This window comes from Argopecten irradians, chromosome 15, assembly GCF_041381155.1.
Source record: "Argopecten irradians isolate NY chromosome 15, Ai_NY, whole genome shotgun sequence".
NCBI lineage: Eukaryota > Metazoa > Mollusca > Bivalvia > Pectinida > Pectinidae > Argopecten > Argopecten irradians.
In genome coordinates, this window is record NC_091148.1 from 29,050,848 (window position 1) to 29,075,319 (window position 24,472).

At 34.7% G+C, this 24,472-nt stretch overlaps 2 protein-coding genes across 2 annotated transcripts in view; one reads left to right on the plus strand and one right to left on the minus strand.

Moving 5' to 3' along the window:
• The window catches only part of LOC138309868 (uncharacterized), a 74,989-nt gene extending 73,881 nt beyond the window's left edge, over positions 1–1,108 (plus strand). The window contains exon 15 of the mRNA XM_069251111.1: positions 1,062–1,108. The gene's annotated coding sequence lies outside the window, so the exon portion shown is untranslated. The remainder of the gene's footprint in view (positions 1–1,061) is intronic.
• Positions 1,109–1,350: 242 nt separating this feature from the next.
• On the minus strand, positions 1,351–17,727 carry LOC138308755 (ATPase inhibitor B, mitochondrial-like). The gene is made up of 6 exons (XM_069249778.1): positions 17,630–17,727; positions 16,305–16,350; positions 15,890–15,915; positions 15,419–15,482; positions 14,239–14,353; positions 1,351–1,484 (listed from the first exon to the last, which is right to left on the minus strand). Exons 1-6 carry the CDS (start codon positions 17,674–17,676, stop codon positions 1,351–1,353), a joined length of 432 nt encoding a protein of 143 aa, XP_069105879.1. The 5' UTR covers positions 17,677–17,727.
• Between the last annotated feature and the right edge of the window lie 6,745 nt (positions 17,728–24,472).

Genomic DNA, 24,472 nt, shown 5'->3' on the forward strand with positions numbered 1-24,472 from the left:
TCTCAAAGCTGGATTGGTAACTTAAAGACATTTTTTGTGCATTATTAAGGTAAAAGCACTCCATGTTCCATATTTGAAAACTTTCTTCGGTGTCCAGACTTGTATAATCAACTTACATGAAACTAGAACTATTCACTGCACAGCTATTGATCTGTAGATGAAATAAAACTTACATTAACAAGATTGTGTGGGTTTAATCTTGTTGAGTTTGGTTTTTGTTATTTTCATAAAAAGCATGACCATATATATGTACTAAGTGTTTTACATCTATTTATATACCATAAGCTACAGGAGCAACAAAAATCAAAATGAGTTCATGTTTAAGAAAACTTTTGAAATTTTTACTTAAAAAGTTCCAATATGTAGAAACGTTTCATGGGATTTTAATAGTGTTTAATGGTAATGTAGAGAATTGTATAGATACATATTAAAAATAGATGTAAAATACTGAAGAAGGCATGATCTGTATCAAATATTGGAAAAGTTGTACCTGGTAACTTTTAAAGCAGGATTGTACCTGTCATGAGCAGGTTAACCCAAGGATCTACTGATCAAGGTGGAAGGTAACACTAGGTTGTCTATAGAACAAAGAATGCTTTCATCATCTCTTGTTTTACATGTTCTCTAATAATGTCTGGACTGATATTGTACAGTTGAAACTATATCTCAAACCAGTACACCAAATATTCTAACTCCCCTCATCCAGATATTGGTATGATTGCGATGGCAAGTTTGAATATACAATTCATTACTCAAAGGTTTGAACATAAGTTAAGCTTGATTTAGTCTTATGCACAGTAAACAAACTTATTTTCATGGCGTCTTAACTTCACATTTTTCCCCGTAAAAAAATGGCATATATGTGATTCTACTATAAATGTGTTTGAAACATTTTTGCAATAATTCATTCTTGCATTTTCTAATTGCACACAGAATTGAGTCGTCCATGAAAATAAGCTGGTGTATAGTATGGAGTTATTTCTGAATGCCATCACTGACACCGTTTTTTCGTTCTGTACAATTTGTTATATGACTAATGCCAGGTCCATTGTTTTCCACAGAGGTACCTTCGAGACCCAGAAAATCCTGATCATCGCGACTTGTTTGATCTCATCAATCAGATGCTTGAATATGACCCCACTGAACGATTAACCCTAAAACAGGCTATGACTCACCGCGTCTTCGCTAAATATCACGTCAAACCAGAAGGAGAGGCTTCGAAAGACAAGGACGACGACCGCGAACGCTCACACAGCCTCAGCAGATGAACTGAACTGTGACAAGAGTTTTACTGACTCAGTAAATACCTTACCGTTACCATACCTACCATGTATGAAACCTTGTCAACAGTCAGCGCTGGTCAAAGTCAGTTACAATTGACGGGGTAAATAGTTGGCGCTGGTCCAGTTGACTAACTGAATCTCCCGTAAGAATGACCAGTCCCTGCTGGTGTGACCTGTTGGCAATTCTTGTTGATTGTAAAGCTGGAATGTGTGTAGGCAGGGTAATCTGATGTAGATTACTGGTAAAAAGGGAGGCTGAATGTGTGTAGGCAGGGTACTCTGATGTAGATTACTGGTAGGAAGGCTGAATGTGTGTAGGCAGGGTACTCTGATGTAGATTACTGGTAAGAAGGAAGGCTGAATGTTTGATGTACCAGCCAAGGTGATGGTTACTTGCGTCGACAATTGTCAGAAATGGAATGTTAGATTACAGTAAAGAGAGATTTCTGTTCCTATATTTGTGACTGCAGACCAATAGTGGTCTAAGTTCGGCCACTTCTCTGACCAACAATGGTGTGAAGCTGACCACTTCTCTGACCGACAGTGATCTGAAGTTGACCACTTGTCTGACCTCTGTTATGAAGCTCATACTGCCACTGTTGAATGCCCTCCTATCTGTGCGAGTACAATGCTGACCTTGTATCTATGTGAGTATGACGCTGATGGAGTACATTAGTGCTATGTTTACCCCCCAGATGTGTGTGAGATGGTGTGATAGGTGATTACTGGTATTATAGACATGTGCAATATAATTAATGGTATGAGCTTGATGCTTGAGACAATGCATTTAATGGTCGGATGTTTTGTCAGACATTTGTGTGTAGTGACAGAGTTGATAGAGACGCGTTACTGCCTCGTTGTGTTCTATCGTTTGTGATGTCATAGCTGTGTATGATAGCAGTGCAGCAATAATGTCTGTAACATTACTACTGTATCACTAGTCAGAATTGTCGCCTCAATTATGACCAGTAACTGGTTGCCAGGGCGATAAACGGTCACCTGGGCAATAACTAGTCGCTTTGGTCACCTGGAAGACGACTAATTGCTTTGGTTATCTTAGCGATGACTAGTTGGAAAGTGCTGCTGGAGTCACATCTGAGCAAGGGCTTGTTAAAGGACTAGTTGCTAAGGTGATAAAGGACTAGTTGCCAAGACGATAACTTTTAGATACAAATCGTGCTGGGATTGTCCTGTCTTTGTTACTCTACTTACAACGCTGTGTGCTGTGAAGTTTATCCCATTGCGGGCATTAGCTTTAGATAATTCATCTTTATTTTTCTCTTGATTAAATTAATTTTATTAGTGATATTTCAATGTACAGTAAAGCCTACTAAAACTTAATCTGTATTGACTGGAAATCTCAAAATACATGTTTATTTTACTTCTGTGAATTATGTCCTCATATGAGAGCATGTCTACTGCCACAGAGTGTTATTTATTACATATTTATGTCATGTTGTTCACCAATCAATGTCGTACTGACACCTCCTGCTACACACTTAACACTGGTTGTGATATTTAACTATTTTATTATAAACATAGATATCATTGTGTACAAATGCACACTTATTTAATGTTAGGCAAAATTATAGCAATATTTTAATAAGTTAAAAGTTAATGTTTTAATATTTTACTTTGCAAACTATTTTACCAAGTTTCTTTTGGATAAGAAAATGTATTTTATGTTGTGTAACATTAAAGTGATCAACGAATCAATGACACACATGTAAGCTGGTTCCCCATTGGCGGGATGTGCTCATGTAAACCTGGATCTGATTGGTTGAGTAAAAAGAGTAATATTCAAGTATACATGTAAACTTTAAACTGATTGGTTACAAGAACACATGTTAATTTTGATTTGATTGGTTTAATCCCAGCACAAGATTTTTTTCAATCACTGCATACCTTATAAGGTGATGGCATAAGTATACACAATGAGATGTCCTAGGGAGGTTGTGTTTGTATGTTGTACATTTCACTCCAGGGTAGACGACACTCGAGTAATTTATTGGTGCTAAACGGTCTGTATCATCCTGTATATAACTTCATCAATATGTGCAAATTAAATGTGTGTATAATAAAATTGTTTCATTGCCCACTGTGAGTTTTATGTTGGAATTTCTGTACAGTTCTTCCTACATGTTTGTGACATAATAGGTGACTATAAGACAAGTTTCAGTTTATCAGTAATCTGTTTATGTTCTTGGGACAGCAAACCTTGAGAATCTTGTATATCCAGAAAACCAGATCACAAATATCTATAGATTATTAAAAAGAAATTCTGTAGTTAAAATTGTTAATATTTTGACCCATAAGTAATTGGCAATATGGTAGAAATCAAGTGCCAAAGCCACTCATAGATGCTGTGAATGAACGACTCGAACAAAGAAATAGTTTTATCATTTATATTGAATATAGTATACTAAGTGTGCACTGTTGAATTTTGGAGTTAAACAGAAGATATTGATGGTTATATATTATGTGATATTTATAAGGTTTTTCAAGAACGATAAGTTGAATAACTCATTTTCCCAAAATAAGTGAAATAAATTCTATATTTAAATTTCTTTTTTCTGAAATTCAACATCAATAAATCCGGCTGTTGATAGGATTTTAAACTAACAATCAATTATATCTGAGAAAACGCCCTTAATCATGTCGGTTAGCCCTTAATCATGTTGGTGACCAAGCTAATACTATAAACCATTTTCCCTGACGACCTGATTTCACGTTTTCATGGTTCATTACCTTTCACAGAGATTCATTTTTGTGATTCAGTTTAAATGGTCTACCTCACAAGGGATTCAATCTTTTTCATGGCGTTTATTTTCACAAATTCTAACCCATCTTCGAAATACATGACCTGAAAACAAGTTGGTTTATAGTAATACCAATGTGGCAGTGATCTACAGTATTGTTAGCTCACCTGGCCTCGAAGGGCCGGTGAGCTTATGTCATGGCGCGGCGTCCGTCGTCCGTCCGTCGTCCATCTGTCCGTCAACATTTCCTTTAAATCGCTACTTGTCATAGAGTTCTGTATGGATTGTAACCTAATTTGGCCACAAACATCCTTGGGGGAGGGGGAACAGAACTTGTATAAATTTTGGCTCTGACCCCCGGGGGCAGGAGGGGCGGGGCCCAATAGGGGAAATAGAGGTAAATCCTATAAATCGCTACTTGTCCTAGAGTTCTGCATGGATTGTAACCAAATTTGGCCACAAACATCCTTGGGGGAGGGGGAACAGAACTTGTATAAATTTTGGCTCTGATCCCCCGGGGGCAGGAGGGGCAGGGACCAATAGGGGAAATAGAGGTAAATCCTATAAATTGCTACTAGTCAAAGAGTTCTATATGGATTGTAACCAAATTTGGCCACAAACATCCTTGGGGGAAGGGGAACAGAACTTGTATAAATTTTGGCTCTGGCCCCCCGGGAGCAGGAGGGGTGGGGCCCAATAGGGGAAATAGAGGTAAATCCTATAAATCACAACTTGTCCTAGAGTTCTGCATGGATTGTAAGTAAATTTGGCTACAAACATCCCTTAGGGATGAGGGACAGAACTTGTATAAATTTTGTCTGGCCCCCCGGGAGCAGGAGGGGTGGGGCCCAATAGGGGAAATAGAGGTAAATCCTATAAATCACAACTTGTCCTAGAGTTCTGCATGGATTGTAAGTAAATTTGGCCACAAACATCCCTTAGGGATGAGGGACAGAACTTGTATAAATTTTGGCTCTGATCCCCCGGGGGCAGGAGGGGCGTTCCAATAGGGGAAATAGAGGTAAATCCTATAAATCGCTACTTGTCCTAGAGTTCTGCATGGATTGTAACCAAATTTGGCCACAAACATGCTTGGGGGAGGGGGAACAGAACTTGTATAAATTTTGGCTCTGATCCCCCGGGGGCAGGAGAGGCGGGGCCCAATAGGGGAAATAGAGGTAAATCCTATAAATCGCTACTTGTCCTAGAGTTCTGCATGGATTGTAACCAAATTTGGCCACAAACATCCTTGGGGGAGGGGGAACAGAACTTGTATAAATTTTGTCTCCGACCACATGGGGGCAGGAGGGGCGCGGCCCAATAGGGGAAATAGAGGTAAATCCTTTAAATCGCTACTAGTCCTAGAGTTCTGCATGGATTGTAACCAAATTTAACCACAAACATCCTTTGGGGAAGGCGAACAGAACTTGTATAAATTTTGGCTCTGGCCCCCTGAGGGCAGGACGGATGGGGCCCAATAGGGGAAATAGAGGTAAATCCTATAAATCGCTACTTGTCATAGAGTTTTGCTTGGATTGTGACCAAATTTGGCCATAAACATCCTTGGGGGAGGGGGAACAGAACTTGTATAAATTTTGGCTCTGGCCCCCTGAGGGCAGGACGGATGGGGCCCAATAGGGGAAATAGAGGTAAATCCTATAAATCGCTACTTGTCATAGAGTTTTGCTTGGATTGTGACCAAATTTGGCCATAAACATCCTTGGGGGAGGGGGAACAGAACTTGTATAAATTTTGGCTCTGACCCCCTGGGGGCAGGAGTGGTGGGGCTCAATAGGGGATTTAGAGGTTAATATTAAAATTACTTCAGAAAAGAAACAATGAACCTGTATTCAGAACATTACTTGGCATTACAAACCAGATGAGCGATACAGGCCCTCTGGGCCTCTTGTTATACCCCTATGAAATAGTTTCTATATAAACTCTATTGATACAAATGCCAATAAATAAACTGTTCCATCGAGCGGTCCAAAGAACTGTTAAAATGTGCTGTTGGACAGGAGTGACACCTACAATTTGTGACGTCAATGCATTGTTTTGAGTCAATGGGTATAACAAAACAGTTATCGGCTGGGTTTTCGATCAACAGATGATTTGTTGGACCCTGACACAAACTGTTGCCCTCTACCTTCAGCCTCAGGCAACAGTTTAATGTCTTTGGGTCCAACAAATCAGCTGTTGTCTTCAATCCCAGCCAACAACTGTATAATGCCATTGTGGCAGTGATTGGACTTATTTATTAAGTGTACTGTCGCTATTTCTCAGAAATGTCTCACTGATGAACCAAATTAATTAAGAACTCAACTGATCTCAAATTAGGTGTGTTCCATTTGTAGATCTCATTTTATCGCTGACCAGAAAACAACATGGCCAACAGAAGGCCATTTTGATAACTGCATTAAGTTTCTTCTTGCCATAACTTCTATATAAGGTTTTATAGTATTAAATTATTATTTTTCAATTGCCATTTCTTAGTTACCCATGACCCCTTATGCTTCTTTTCTTTACCCATTTCAAAGAATATTGTTGAAACTAGTTACCCATGAAACTGGGAATATACTGTATAAACAAAAAGTTGATGAATTTATAATAAATATAGCACTACATATTGTTAATCGGGTGTAATTATCCCCAGGATAGCTATGATCCATATAAACACAAGGTTATGCACACTTTTATTATAAAAGTGTGTTTAAATTTACCAGTCATTCATCACAGTTCCTATCGTAAAACACTACGGTTTTTCACCACACCAACGGACCACCTTCACCCGCCGGTGATAAATTCTAAACCTCAAGGGGACAGGTAACCTCTTTAAATCTCTGTAGGCTAATAACTTGTCCAGCCGTCTTTCTTCAGCCTTTGTGATGGTACTACTTCTGTCGCCGCTTGCTTTGACTACTCATGCAATAGAGATAGACATATGACCATTCTAATGGAACTGATTAATCATTACATATTAGTTTTGTCTAACACAACCTTGGCATTTTTGTTTGTGGATATTTTTTTTTATTTTTTTTTTCGCTAAAGACAGCTTCTAACAACAGGTCTGAATTTAACAGTATTGGAAACTAAGGAGTCAGTAAAATTGGACATGGACTCATCACTTGATACCACCAGGGGTTCAGATCAACTTATAATTACGATCTATACACCACCTGGTCTATCTCATAGTTAAACCAACTGGAGGCACAGCTGAACAAAAGAGCTAATTTAGTTGTTTGATCTACAATTCAAAATGAGCTGTATAGCGAGTAAACTGTGGGTGACTGTTTGGCTTTGAAGTTGAGCGTCCTCTTTCCAGTCTTCAAAGAAAATCTTGCAGGCCTGTGATTGGTTCAGATGTTTTCACTGAGCTGCCGTCATTTTTACTATGAGACAGTCCAGGGGTGTAGAGATTGTCAGTGATCGGAACCCCTTGAGTATCGAGAATGGACCTGGATGTGTAAATTTTGAACCATTTTTTTTTTTTAACATCTTGACAATCTTGCTATACTTTTATTGTGAATATGGATCAGGCACCTATTCCTCAAAGCAAAGTTAAGCCTAATATGGAATAAAGTCAATCATTTCTTTGCTTAAGCTACTGAATAGAAAGACTTTGATTTTATTGAATTTGATTTACTTGATTTTAGTTTTGATTTACTTTTTGTTACGTAAAATTATAATCAGAATCTGCCAAGACTTAAGGATCTATATATATATAGGTTAGTTTCAATCTTAGAAAACTGACTTAAAATGCTCAACCAATATGTATAATAGTGCCTTACACAAGTAGCTACATAAAACGAAATTAATGCGTGCCATAAAAAAATATTCAATGAGCTTTATAAAACATATCTAAACAGTGAACACAAGAGGTAAGAAGTAACCCCGGTTTTAAAGACATATGTCACATTACACAACGTTTACTGCTTAGTTTGGGTCAATTTCACAGTGTAAAATATCGTGGATTTACAAATTGTTACACATCTTGATGGGGTTCATTTTCAACGTATTATTCTCTTGCATTTTTATACGACAGGATGATATATGTTCAATCATGAATTTGATAAATTTAGTGAATTCGGATAATTTACACATAATATAAGCAGTCTGAGAAAGTACATCCATGAAGCCTCATAGGACATTTAGGATATATAGCTATTTCAAATTGCATAGACCCAGATTAATTTTCCATTAGACCACAATTTTTCTATCATTGGCATATTGACTTGGTCCTAAATAAATAAACAATCCTCATCGTTATTTTACTAAGATTGTTTATTTACTGATTGTAATTACTGCATTATTTGGGTCTATTCAATGTTAGTAGGCTATTAGTTATTTTATTATAAAAAATAAATTTAAGGCATACAATATTAATGGTTAGTGTTACATGAGCATTGGAGAATTGCTTAGACATTCTGGTCCTACACTATCAAGACCTTTTTGCATAGAACAGAAAGAGGTTTCCTGTAGACTCGGTCAATCGTTACTTTCCGCACACTGAATTAGCGAAATTAAATACCTGGAATATTAGAAACATATACTGTTTAGAGAGATACCTGATTACTGTTCGATTTAACAGACTTAATTTGTGGTACATAGTTAATTATAAATGATACCTGTGTTATAACAGATTTTAACTTGTGGTACATTTAATAAATGATATCTGTGGTTTAACAGACTTACTTTGTGGGTACTTATTAAGAAATGATAACTTGATGTATAAAAGGACTTACTTTGTGGTACATATTGAAATTTATGACTATTGTGGTATACCAGACGTACTTTGTGGTACATGATTGATTATAAATGATAATTGTGGTTTTACGACTTACTTGTGGGTACTATTGATTAATTTATAATTTGTGGTACTAATACAGATCTGTACTTGTGGTACAGGTTGTTTTTATGATACATTGTGGTTTAACATGTTGACTTGTGAGTATCATTTTGTTAATTTATGTTAATTGTGGTTTTAACGAAAGTACTTTGTGGTTCCTTGTTGATTATAAATGATATATGTGTTGTATCAGTCTTGATCGTTTGTGGTAACGGGTGGTTTTTTAATGAGTAACTTGGTGATAACAGACTTACTTTGTGGTACGGTTGATTAATAAATGGATAACTGTGGTATAACAGACTTACTTTGTGGTACATATTGATTATAAATGTTTTGTGTGGTATAACAGACTTACTTTGTGGTACATGTTGAATATATAATGATTAATTGTGGTATTAAACTGATTACTTTGTGGATAGTTGATTATAATGATATTGTGGTATAAAAGACTTACATTTGTGGTAACATATTGATTATAAATGATAATTGTGGTTATAACAGACTTACTATGTGTGTACATGTTGATTATAAATGATAATTGTGGTATTAAACAGACTTACTTTGTGGTACATTGTTGATTATAAATGATAATTCGTGGTATAACAGGTCTTACTTTGTGGTAACATGTTGAATATAATTGATAAGTTGTGTATACAACATGACTTACGTTGTTGGTACATGTTGATTATAAATGATATGTTTATGGTATATCAGACTTACTTTGTGGTACGGTGGATTATAAATGATAATGTGGTTATAACAGAACTTACTTTGTGGTAACATGTTGATTATAATTGAAAAATGTGGTATAACAGACTTACTTTGTGGGGTACATGTTGAATTATATATGATAAATTGTGGTATAACAGACTTACTTTGATGGTACGGTTGATTTAAATGATATTGTGGTTAACAGACTTACTTTGATGGTACATATTGTTTATAAATGATAATTGTGGTATAACAGTCGTACTTTGTGGTACAGGTTGATTCATAATGTTAATTGTGTATATACATGACTTTACTTTGTGGTACATGTTGATTATATATGTTAATGTGGTATAAACAGACATACTTTGTGGTACATGTTGGAATATAAATGATAAATTGTGTATACACAGACTTACTTTGTGGATCATGTTGATTATAAATGATAATTGTGGTTATAAAGACTGTACTTTGTGGTACATGTTGATTAAAATGATAATGTGGTTATAAACAGACTTACTTTGTGGTAACATGTTGTATTATAAATGAGAACTGGTGGTATAACAGACTTACTTTTGTGGTTCATGTTGATTATAATATGATTATTGTGGTATTACTCAGACTTACTTCTGTGGTACAGGGTTGATTATAATATGATAATTTGTGTATAACAGACATACTTTGTGGTTCATTATTGATTATAAATGATAATTGTGGTGATATAACAGACTTACTTTGTGGTACATATTGATTAAAAATGATAATTGTGTATAACTGACTTACTTTGTGGTAATGTTGATTATAAATGATAATGTGGTATAACAGACTTACTTTGTGGTTCATGTTGATTATAAATGATAATTGTGTGTTATAACAGACATACTTTGTGGTACATGTTGATTATAAATGTTAATTGTGGGTAAAACAGACTTACTCTTTGTGGTACCACGGTTGATTATAAATTGATCAATTTGTGGTTATAACAGATTTACTTTGTGGTTCGTACGTTGTTAATAATTGATTAATGTGGGTATAAAACAGGACATTAACTTGTGGTTCATTGTTGATTTATAATTGATAATTGTTGGTATACACAGATTATCTTTGTGGTATACGGTTGATTATAATGATAATTGTGGTATAACAGATTTTACTTTGTGGTACATATTGATTATTAAATTGATCATTGTGGAATAACGACATACTTTGTGGTACAGGTTGGATTATAATGATACTGTGGTTTAACAGACTTTTTCGTGGTATCGGTTGATTAAAATGATAATTGTGGTATAACAAGACTTACTTTGTGGTACATGTTGATTATAAATGATATTTTGTGGTATAACAGACTTACTTTGTGGTACATCTTAATTATAAATGATAATTTATGTATAACAGACTTTACTTTGTGGTACAGGTTGATTATAAAATGATAATTAGTGGTATAACAGACTTACTTTCGTGTACCGGTTGATTATATAATGTTATTTTGGGGTTTAACAAGACATACTTTGTGGTACATGTTGATTATAAATGGATTAATTGTGGTATAAAACAGACTTACTTTGTAGGTAACGGTATGATTATAAATGATAATTGTGGTATAACAGATTACTTTGTGGTAATATGATTATAAAATTGATAATTGTGGTATACAGACTTAATTTGTGGTACATATAATTTTAAATGAATAATTGTGGTATAACAGTCTTACTTTGTGGTACAGGTTGATTATAAATGATTTTTGTGGTATAACAGATTATTTGTGGTACATTGCTTGATTATATTGATAATTGTGGTATAACAGAGCTTACTTTGTTGGGGTACATATTGATTATAAATGATAACTGTGGTTTTTAAAGACTTACTTCGTGGTACAGGTTGATTATAACTGTTAATTGTGGTTTAACAGATTTACTTTTGGTACATATTGATTATAAATGATAATGTGGTATAACAGGATTACTTTGTGGTACATATAATTTAATTGAATATACTGTGGTTTAACTGACTTACTTTGTGGTACGTGTTTGATTATAAATGTTAATTGTGGTTATGACAGATTTAACTTGGGGTACGTATTGATTATAAATGATAAATTGTGGTATAACAGACTTACTTGTGGGTACTTATTAAATTTTATTGATAATTGTGGTATATACAGAAGCTTACTTTGTGGTACAGAGTTAATTATAAAGATAATATGTGGCTATAACAGACATTACTTTGTGGTACAGGTGATTATAAATGATAATGTGTTTTAACAGTCCTACTTAGTGGTTACAGGTTGATTATAAAATGATAAATTGTGGTATAACACGACTTACTTTGGTGGTACCGGTTGATTATAAATGATAATTGTGGTATACAGACTTACTTTGTGGTACATATTAATTTTAAATGATAATTGTCGGTTACAGACTTACTTTGTGGTACAGGGTTGATTATTAAATGATACTATGTGGTTTAAACAGACAGTACCTTTTTCTTTTTAGTGGTACAGGTTGATTGATAAATTATAATTGTGGTTAAATCAGACTTACTTTGTGGTACCAGGTTGTTTATAAATGATAATTGGGTATAACAGATACTTTGTGGTACATGTTGATTATAAATGTAATTGTTGGTATAACTGACTTACTTTGTGGAACATATTGAATATAAATGGTTAATTGGGGTATAACAGACTTACTTTGTGGTACAAGTGATTATAAATGATTAATTGTTGTATAAACAGAATACCTTTGTGGTACAGGTTGATTTAAAATGATAAACTGTGGTTTACCGACTTACTTCGTGGTACAGTTTGATTTAAATGATAATTGTTGGTATAACAGACATTATCTTTGGTGGGTAACCGGGTTGATTATAAATGAGTATTGTGGTATAACAGAATCTTTGTGGTTTAATATTATTTTAAATAATAATTGTGGTTATAACAGACTTACTTTGTGGTACCGGTTGCTTATAAATGCGTCTGTGTAATTGTGGGTATAAACAGACCTTACTTGGGTGGTACAGGTTGATTATAAAATGATAACTTGTGGTATAATAGACGTACTTCGTGGTACAGGTGATTATTAAAATGATAATTTGTGGTATAAACGACATACTTTGTGGTTACATGTTGATTTTAAATGTATTATTTGTGGTACTAACAGACTTAAACTTTGTGGTACCGGTTGATTATAAATGATAATTCGTGGTAATAACAGACTTACTTTGTGGTTACAGGTTTGATTATACAATGATAACTGGTGGTTTTAACAGACTTACTTTGTGGTACGGTTGAAAAAACCATAACATATTATACCCTCAACCAAGGTTGTTTAAAAATAAAAACAAAAAAAAATTTTAACCATACAACTTATATTTACTTAATCAACTAACATCTCAAATATTAAACCCTCCAACCAAATATTCCCCTAATCAACACCATCACCATATTATACCCCTACAACAACTATTAACTTATCTAAACCAAATCACCAATATTACACCCCTTCAACAAATATAACCTTAATAAACACCCATCACAATATTTTAACACCTCAACAAATATTACCTTAATCAACACCCATCACCCATAATAAAACCCCTAAACCAACTATTACCTTATTCAACACCATCACCACTACACCCCCCCCCCCCAAACCCCACCAAAAACAGACCCCCCCCTTTATTAAATTACCTCCCCCCCCCCCCCCTTTTTTACTGTATACAGACTATACTTTGTGGTACAGGTTGATTATAAATGATAATTGTGGTATAACAGACTTACTTCGTGTGTACAAGGTTGATTATAAATGATAATTGTGGTATAACAGAACTTACTTTGTGGTACAGGTTGATTATAAATGATAATCTTGTGGTACTTAACAGACTTACTTTGTGGTACAATCTTACTTTGTGGGTTGATTATAAATGATAATTGTGGGTATAAACTGACTTATTTGTGGTTAACAGCGATGATTATAAAATGATAATATGTGGTATAACAGACTTACTTTGTGGTACAGGTTGATTATAAATGATAATTGTGGTATAACAGACTTACTTTGTGGTAACAGTTGATTATAAATGATAATTGTGGTATAACAGACTTACTTTGTGGTACATATTGAATATAAATGATAAATTGTGGTATAAAACAGACATTTACTTTGTGGTACTACAGGTTGAATATAAATGATAATTGTGGTATAACAAACTTACTTTGTGGTACATATTGAATATATAATTGATAATTGTGGTATAACAAACTTACTTTGTGGTACCATATTGAATATAAATGATAATTGTGGTATAACAGACCTTACTTTGTGGGTAAATACAGTGTTCAATCTACAATTATTTTTCGTGGGTCCTTTTCAATGTTTTTTGTAAAAACAATGGGTCCCACAGTGTTATAGATACCCATTCCAGAAATTTCATGGGTCCTTTTAAAATTCTGTGAGTCCAGGACTCGGGATGCGCAAGTAGATGATCACTGTATACATATTGATTATAAATGATAATTGTGGTTTTATAACAGACTTACTTTGTGGTAACCGGTGATTATAAATGATAATTGTGGTACAACAGACTTACTTTGTGGTACATATTGATAATAAATGATAATTGTGGTTCAAAACAGACTTACTTCGTTCGTGGTACATATTAATAAATGATAATTCTGGTATAAACAGACTTACTTCGTGTTGTCTGATCTCCTTCTCGTCGTGGTGATCCTTCAGGTGTTTTAACTGTTCCTGGGCCTGTCAATGTCAATAAATCAAAGCTACATATAATTGCCTATAATATATGTATTTCTTATACGTTGTTATGTAATAAATCATACATATTGCCTAATATGTACTTTTCTTATACGTTGTTATGTACAAATCATACAAAGTTCACACAGTGTCAAACCAGTCTTAGTAACTCTAATAATATCACTTTACACATATTTAACCCTATATGCATCCCTTCCTCTTTTTTTGTGGCCTCATTTTCACTGACATTGAATTAAATGCAGTTTGAAAATATGGAAAATCTTAGGTTTCCTTATTTGATTTCTTTTTTCATATTGATTTATGACTATTTGGTGCAATACCCATCAATTCATTTTTCAAATTGCTTGGGCACTTATTGGGTTGTGTAGGTCACAATCAGGAAATATCAAAAGTTCAAGGATTTCTATTTTATAATTTTACACTGTTTCACAGATGTCACCGAATTAGATGACATTCTCTGTACAGGGGAAAAAAGGGAAAAGATTTTATATGCAACTCTCATCGGATGTTTGAATATCTCTGGCTATTTACAAGAAAACAGCAGTCATGCCAACACAGAGATAATTATATGGTAAAGATCTGCCCAAGAGCAATCTGATTAAAATACAGATCTTTATTACCGGTATCACTACGTTGGATAAGAGGATCTGAGAACATCTTATTAGGGGTCACGTCAAGATGAGACCTTTTGAAATGGCCAATCAAATTTACACTGCCAGAATCTTGACTGGGGACGAAATAGTTTGAAAAAGCTGTCAAAATTATTTTCGTGTATGCAGTCATACATCGGCCCAGAAGTGCACAACAAAGCTAATTGTTTATAGGTATACTGGGGCGAAAAGACATTTTCAATTGATGTTGTAAGGTGTAGAAACTGCATTTGCTCTGAATTACAAGCCGTGGTATAAAGGTCATCTTGGAACGTGAACCCTTATGGGGATATTGTCAGAATCCTATATTGAATGGAGTGGTTATAAGGATCTGTGTTTTAATCAGATTGACCCAAGAGCCACAACAAATCTAGGAGAGTCTATATAAGATAATTACCAGTTTTCTCATGTACTGCTCTTCATGTGCAGCTTCCATCTTGCCAAAACTGCCACCGGCATCCCTGTAAACAGATAGCACTATTGTAAGTGTTTGCCTTAAAATAACTAAAGGTCAAGGTCAATCTTTTGAACAAACTTGGTAGCCACTCATCCCAGAATGTTTTTTTCTTTCTTAATAAACAGAATATCTGAATGGGCTGAAAGATGTATGTTTGTTAATATGTTTATAGAAGGTCAGAATGGCAATTTTCATTTAAAATCGGTTTAAATCAAATTGAAACTACAAAACTATGGGAAAATATTTTCTTTTCCCTTCAACATTAGTTTTTGGGGAGCTATAGTTAATGTAACAATAGAAATGTGATGTCAGGAGCTACCTTAAATGTAGTTGTGCCATGCCCATTGTTTTATGATGAGCAGATTCTATTCTAAATCAAAATATTGGACGATATCAATCCTGATGACTTACCTGATGGAGCCTCCGGTGCCACCGCCCTGTAACAATAAATTTTGTATGTTTATATCCTAACACAATGACAAAATTTTTATCATGTTTATATCTATCATTTTCAAAGGGAACTTACTTCAACGGCTCACAGCCAATTTTTTTTGCTAATATCTATAGAAAGATAAATTATTCTAATCTATCCCACCTTCTCAAATTTTGTAAATCCTGTAGGTATTTACTTCTAGAAGAGTCAGCAATATTGATTACTTCATGAAATACATTTCTTTTTCTTCTGTGTTAATCATATAAGCACTTTTGATATTGGAAATTCAGAAAACAAATACTGGATAAAAAAATACAAGGCAATAACCACCACAGCCAACACAATTCACAGTACTATGACAGTACTTTACATTTCTACTGATGCTGATGTTACCTTTCCTGCACCAGAGCCTGCCTCTCCTGTGCTCATGGCCCGCACACTGAAGGAATAATAAAATGTTCTTTAGCAAATGATTCAGTTTCTCAAAAGTAACAACTGTTTTATTTCATGACTACAAATCTTCAACAATTATGGATTTGTCGATCATTGTGCACATGGAATCAGAAACATTTCGGATTATTTTTTGGTGGAATTTATTAAAGATGCTCCATCGCTGACAAATGTTTTTTTTTTTTTTCTTTCAAAAACATGATCAGACGATTTAGTATTTTTCTTCAGTTACAAAAGTTACTTAATTTACACCATTACCACCATTTAAAAGTCTGAGCTTCTAATTTTACTTCAAGATAAAAATATTGAAAATAATTAATTGCATCACAAAAAAATTCCATGGCAATATGTCCTATATATATGGAAGGCAGTACTGATTGCGCATGCACTGAAAGCAAAATCAGTTATCTTTAATTATTTTTTGTGTTAATTAGACATTATCAAGGACGTATATGAGAAGGATAAGTCACACTGAGTTTTGGGCAAAGACAGCGCAGGCGCTTTTGTGTTTGTGCACTGACCGTGACGTTGGGCGACGACTGATTTCCTTTGATATCCCGCCGCCGCAGCCTTTGATGTAGCATGGGGGGTGCGAGGGTTACCGTCTTACTTTCTTAAGCGTGCTGCCATTTCATGAGCGGTCGTATTTTTTTAACGATAGTTTAAGACATTTCTTCTAAATCTTCCGTCTTTAAAGCAAGTTATAAACGTTGTGAAATTTAATTTACTTTACATTGGCGTTTCGTTTGACTCGATAAGACAAGTATTTGTTGAGAAAAACGGTTTTTATTCCCGGTTCATAAGCGTCTCGCGTGGTGTTTAGTAGTGTAAAGAGACAGACACGAATCCTTCTCATCCTTTATATACACGATAAACACCAATTATTGTGATGCAAATGATTGGTACCATTAGTTAATGCTCTGTCGGCGGTGGAGCATTTTTAAATAATTTGCATTTGACTAATTTATCACTCATTTTGTCACTTTCATCTTCATGAAAAAACAGATGGACGCGTTAAAATCCGTCCAATGACGTCTGTCATTACAGTTAAGCATCGTAGAAATAGTCTACCCGTTAGTAGCCTAAACAAATCTACTGTTAAATCCGTTACGTGCTTTCTGCGATGTCCTTCACCCGTTCGTTTCAAGGAGAGATATTCATTATTTGACAGGAAGATAATTTAAGTACCAGCCTATTTTTCAGACATATTAAAACTTGAAGATGTCAATTGCTATAGTTCATGTTAAGTAAGAGGTTGCATATTTTACCCGAACGTTCCAAACGTCCTAATAAAACTTGGAAGTCGCAGTGCCATGTTTTTCCAGTTCTGTATCAACGAGGTATAAGAGTTCCTCTCAGGGGCGATAACCGCGCGCCTACATATGAATACGGGAATTTTCGTACCGGAGAATTTTCGTACCGGGAATTTTCGTACCGGAGAATTTTCGTACCGGGGAAATTTCGTACCGCAAAACTATTGATATACTTACATGATATAATGTTGTGTTATTAATGCTGTGGATGTATTGAGTTACTCTATGAATTACAATGGACGATTTCTTTTGCGTACAGTATTTAGCTTTTCAGACATCGCGGCAAGTCAGTGCTTGGTAGTAACATATTACATGACGTATCTAACAGTACTTAGTTTGACATAAATTCAAGTCGTAGATTATCTGCTGAACCAAGTAGATTTTCTGGTGAACCATGATTTAAAAATCATACAAAATGCCATTTATTTTAGAAACATGTCTTAAAGAAAATGTAGCTAAGTCACCGGTCGGTTGAGGAAACCGCCTTGTCAATCACCTGTATTATATTGACTGACACGTGTGGTGAGAGCTCGCCAGCCAATGATATTCAATGGGGGAGGAGTCATACACTTCACGTGCCTGTCAATTATACCTGACTGACTGATTGATCAAAGGAACAGCCACGTGCACGGGAGCACGTCAGTATTAAACTGTGTTCTACAATCAACTGTTTTTGATCGTTACATATATATGTATGTTGAATTTATATATAGCTATGGTCATCCTGTTTTTTCACAGTACCTCGCAAGTTGAAATATGCGCCAGTAAATTATATTTTTTCTAATGTGTAAATTGACGCAATCCGTTTATTCTCAATCTGCATTGTCTCTCTATTGAACTTCTGTTCGAAAGTTACTTTCTAGGGGTTACAGACCTGTTTTACAAAAAGTAGAAAGGCTTTGGCACAAGCAACCGGTTACTAGAAAGTAATTTTGTGATACATACATCTTCGTTATGTATAGGGTTTTCGGTTATTCAAGGATTTACAAGTCCTTGGTTTATTGAAAGATGCTCCACCGCTGACAAATGACAAACTATATCCTATATGAAATTAAGTACTGATTGCGCATGCACTAAGGGCAAAATAAATTATTTTATATTACTTTTCGTGTTAATTAGACATATATATACACAATTAAACACCAATTATTGTTCAAGTGATTAATATCATTTATGCTCTGTCGGCGGTGGAGCATCTTTAACATCCTCCTTTAATTAAAAATGACGATCTATTCTTTTTACAAGACAGTCCAAAAAAAGGGAAAATCAGCTTTTAAAATGATTACACGTGTACACTATATTTATCATACATTTGTATTTGATTACATTGTATATGATTTACTTTTGATAAAACAAAAATTACAGTAAGAATTGGTGCAAGCAATCAGTTACTAATGAAGATCATTTTGTGTGATACCTAAGTCTATACATCCTATGTCTGTAAAAACGAAATACTTTACAAATACATTAAAAGTGTAAGTGCCCTGTAAGATCATAAACAGACTCGAAGATGTTTCATAATAAATTTTACACAAAATTATTAAGCTGTTAAACCCTGTAAAATATATCAAAGGACAATTTTATTTAGGCATTAGCTAGGCATGTAAATATACCCTAATACTTGATTAAGAGTTGTGTGGGGTTTTTCAGTAAAACTACTAGATTAGTGAAAAATAAAGAATATGCGTATACATTGTTTCAAGCAGCGTTTGACAGATAATTTTATTCATGCAAGTAAGAATACATTTTATGCAGTGTCACCGGCCCAGTTCTTCCGAATTTATAGACATGTATAATGTATATTGATATAATGAAAATGGCAAAGTGCTGAACAATAAAAAAATAACAGTTAAAATTTAAATAGTAAGCAATGATTGAGGTTTATGCATGTTGTCATAACTAAGGACAGGCAAACATTTCCAACAATTTTTAGTGCTGTACTGTAACGATAATGACATGCATAGAAAGAATAGTATTCATTGTAAAGATTAGATAGACTTCTTTAAACATTTTTCTGATTAATGTGTGCTATATTGGTTCAAGTATTTGAAGAAATAACTCAGTAACCATTATATTATTCAATGTGAGAAATTGATACATACGTGTACGTTTTGGAAGGACATTTGACAGTGACATGTTTTCTTCAAAATCGTTTAATAGATCAAACTTTTATTATTATTTTGCTTAATTTAAACATAGAAACTATTCTTTATGCTGTCCTAAATAGACTTATTACTTGCCGAAATTTATGTCTCTGTTTCGTGCATTATATTTGATTAAGAGAAAAACATCAAGCTATTGAGATATTGACCCATGTCCATCTTTAGCTGCTAATCATGATAACATTTTCATCAGTTTCATTTTGTTCTATATATGTACTTGGAATTCATTAAACAAGCACCCAATTAAACCCCAAGGGCTCTAGATGACAACGTAATTACTACAACGACACTGACACGTGCCAGCAAGTTAACAACACATGTACATAGAGACTACGTAGTTTCGTAAACTGAATAATATAAACAGGTTTGTAATCGCCTGAAATAATCAAAATAATGTTGTTGACAAGACTAATCATCAATAAAATTAAATGGAACACTAAAAACGAAATAAAAATTTTCGGTACGAAAATACCCGGACGAAAATTCCCCGGTACGAAAATGTCTCCGGTACGAAAATGTTTCGGTACGAAAATTCCCGACACAGATTATATAATAATCATGGACCAGGGGCGTAAGAAGTGGGGTTGGGGGTGGGGGGGGGGGGGGGGTTGGTTGCCCCATTCCCCCGCCCGTTCCCCAGGACATGTGTTTTTTGCCCCCTCCCCCTCATTTTCGCCTTTGACACTCCCCTCCTCCCCCCCCCCCTCCGCCCGTTCCACAGGACATGTGTTTTTGCTACACACACCCCCACCTCCATTTTCGCCGACTGAAATGTTCTAAAAATGCACAACCGAAAGAGAAAAGGGTCCTCCTGCACGTTTTCGTATTCCATTTTAGAAAATTTTCCTAAAACTTTCAATCACATAATCAGAGATTTAAAATAGTTATAATTATATTTAAATCTCTGACACAATGTTCAAACTTTTAATAGTACAAATTCAATGCACATGATTAAACTATTTCAAAAAATGTCTCTAAAAAAGATTTATTTGTTTACTCAATATATGTCTTAAAGAAAGATGCTCCACCGTCGACAAAGCATTAATGGTATTCTTCATATTGAACAATAATTGGAGTTTAATCATGTATATATATGTCTAATTAACACAAAAAATAATATAAAATAATTTATTTCGCCTTTGGTGCAAGCGCAACCAGTACTTCCTTCCATATAAGATATAGTGACACGGATTTTTTTTCGGGATGCAATTAATTATTTTTCATATTTTTAACTTGAAGTAAAATTAGAAGCTCAAACTTTTCAATGGTGGTAATGGTGTAAAGTAAGTAACTTTTGTAACGTTGAAGAAAAATACTAAATCGTCTACTCCTGTTTTTGATAGTGAAAAAATACCATTTATCAGCGGTGGAGCATCTTTAACAAGACAAATTAATTCATTATTATTTTGAGTTACACAACAATATGCCGATGGTGTCACTGTGAAGCTGGTATGTTCAGATCTAGTCCGCTAAACCTGCCTATATTATTAGGCTTTTTTTTTTTTTTTTTTTTTGCCTAATATATATTAGGCAAAAAAAAAAATTAAAAAAGCCTAATAATATAGGCAGGTTTTAGCGGACTAGTTCAGATCACGCAGGGTTGCATAATGATATAACGACATTCACAATTATCATTTCTAAATACAGGTAACTTTAAATTCATGTTAAGAACGCTTTAATATAATTAAAAATACATCGTAAAACACATCTTAGCCATCTTAAATCGTAATATTTTTTTCCAAGGGGAGACCTCCGGAGCCACAAAAATATCAAAATCTCGCGCCTTGGCGCTCGCAAAATCATCAAAATGCATTGTAAAACTACGGTGGTTGGGAGCGGACATGAAATAAAAAAAATTTTGCGTGTACACGCAAAAGTATTGCGTTTGAACGCAATAGTATTGCGTGCGAACGAAATAATTTTTGCGTGCGTACGAAATAATTATTGCGTGTGAACGCAATATAGTATTGCGTGCGAACGCAATAATGATTGCGTGTGAACGCTATTATATTGCGTGCGAACGAAATAATTATTGCGTGCGTACGAAATAATTATTGCGTGCGAATACTATTGCGTTCGCACGCAATAATTTTTGCGTTCACACGCAATAATTATTGCGTTCGCATGCAATAGTATTTCGTTCGCACGCAATAATTATTGCGTTCGCACACAATACTATTTCGTTCACACGCAATAATTATACCGTTCGCAAGAAATAATATTGAGTTCACACGCAATAATTATTGCGTTTCACGCAATAATCACCAATACTATTGCGTTCGCATGCAATAATTTTTATTTATTTCATTTCCGCTCCCAGCCACCGTAATCTACGGTGGCTGGGAGCGGACATGAAATAAATATAATTATTGCATGCGAACGCAATAGTATTGCGTGCAAACGCAAAAGTCAATGTAAAAGAAAAAAAATCACCCAACATAAAATCTTTTTTTTTTGTCCTACATTAAAAAAAATATTTTTCGTGTCACTTCTGTGCCGCCGTAGCAATTGGATATCTTACAATTATAATTTATAGATGGATATAGAGGCATTATTTTGCCTGTGTCGATATTTACTAAAATTGTATGTGCCTTAATTTTCATACTGACGAATCATAAAGAGCTTTTCATGTAATTTGATAATTTGACTTCCCTTAAGATTTGTAGAGCAACGCTCAATTTGAAAGTCATACAATGTACTATTATTTGATTCTTTTGTCCATCCGAAGTCTTTGCAGACATATACATTGATCATTTTTGTTCTTCTGAACTGTCTTCTGTTCTGCTGATATAATCCAGAGCTCGCGGACATTTGCAGACTAAAATAATCTGTCAGCATGTCTTGGTAATAATATATTATCCTTGGTATCAGAGAATATAACCAAAACATATGTTAGGCCTGTAACACCGTGTCCAACCGTACTTTGGAGATTGCGGTTGAAGTAACGCAGAGTTTGCGGTTATCACCGGAAGGTGATGGAAAATTGAGAGGGTAGGTCCACGAAATTGTCAAATAACGAAATTCTAGAGAATCTGTCAAAAAAAAACTGAGTCGCTCACGGATTGTAGCTTACATTGAAGAATTCAAGGCATGTTTCGCATATTGTCGATGTTTTTTGTGGAGTTCAAACACTCCACGACAAAAATCGAAATCCGATTTTTTTGTAAACAAATCAAAATTTCATAATGTTTTAAGCCATATTATTTTATATAAACACTTTCCATTTGTGTGTTGATGTTCTAAAACACCCCGACTGAATGACATTTGTTTGTGTCAAGAAATTTCCATGAAATACTGAATTAAAATTTTTGAAGGATGAGGTTGCGGTTGCATAAAGTAAAAAATATCTTCTTCTTCTTATGTGTACGGGACGCCGTCAAAGTATGACGATTATGTCACGGGGGACCTGTAGGGGTGCAGGGTGTGGGTGTGAAAGGATTAGATTTGTGTGATTTTTTTTTTTTTTTTTTTTAGTATATAGATAAAAGGTGTGTGCAGAACTATTTTGTGAGGGCTTCAAGGGCTACGTTGGAAATATGTGCCTTGAAGTCCTCGAGTGTAGTGCATTGTACTGCTGCTACAGGGAGGAGATTCCATTGTGTTATTGTTTGTGGGAAAAATGAATATTTGTATGTGTCCTTTGTAGCAGAGATTTGTCTGAAGCAGTGTGGATTGGAGTGTCTGGTTCTGTGGTGCAACTATATTGTGTATTATTTTGTAGAAAAGTATCAATCTTGTGTGTAGCCGTCGTGTCTGTAGTGTTGGCCAGTTGAGTTGATGTATCATGTTTGTAACTGAACTGGTGTCGTGATATTTGTTGTGAACATATCTTGCTGCTCTGCGTTGTGTTTTTTCTATCTGTTGAATTTGGTGTGTGTTGTGGGGGTCCCATATGGAAGAGCAGTATTCCAGTTTGGGTCGAACTAGTGCTTTGTATGCGTGTGCTTTTATGTGTGGTGAATTAATTTTTAAGTTGCGCTTTAAAAACCCTAGTGATCTGTTTGCATTTGCGGTGATATTATTTATGTGCAAGTCCCATTTTAGGTTTTTTTGTAGTGTTAGTCCTAGATATTTGCTTGAGTTTACTTGCTCGAGTGTGTGATTGTGGAGTGTGTAGTTGTGGTGTATTTTGTTGCGTTTTGGTGTAACACTGATTATGTTGCATTTATCTGGGTGAAATTTCATTAGCCAGTCTGTTTCCCATTGTGCTGCTGCGTCCAGATCTTTCTGTAGTTTTATTGTGTCGTCTTTGTTGTTTATTGTTTTGTATATAATACTGTCGTCTGCGAATAGTCTTAGTGTGCTGTACTGCATGTATTGATGGAAATCGTTAATGTATATGAGAAACAGAATTGGACCCAAACATGTTCCTTGAGGGACTCCTGAAGTTACTTGTATTTTATTTGATTGTTTTCCCTCAAGTACTACTGTTTGGGTGCGTTGTGAGAGAAAGTCTGTGATCCATTTGTGTGTGTTGCCTGTTATGCCGTAGTATTTTAATTTGTATTGTAGGCGTTTGTGTGGGACTTTGTCAAAGGCTTTGGCAAAGTCCATGATAATAATGTCTGTCTGTTTGTTGCTGTTATTATTGTTTGCGAGGTCGTGTATGAATGTAGCAAGTTGTGTCTCGCATGAT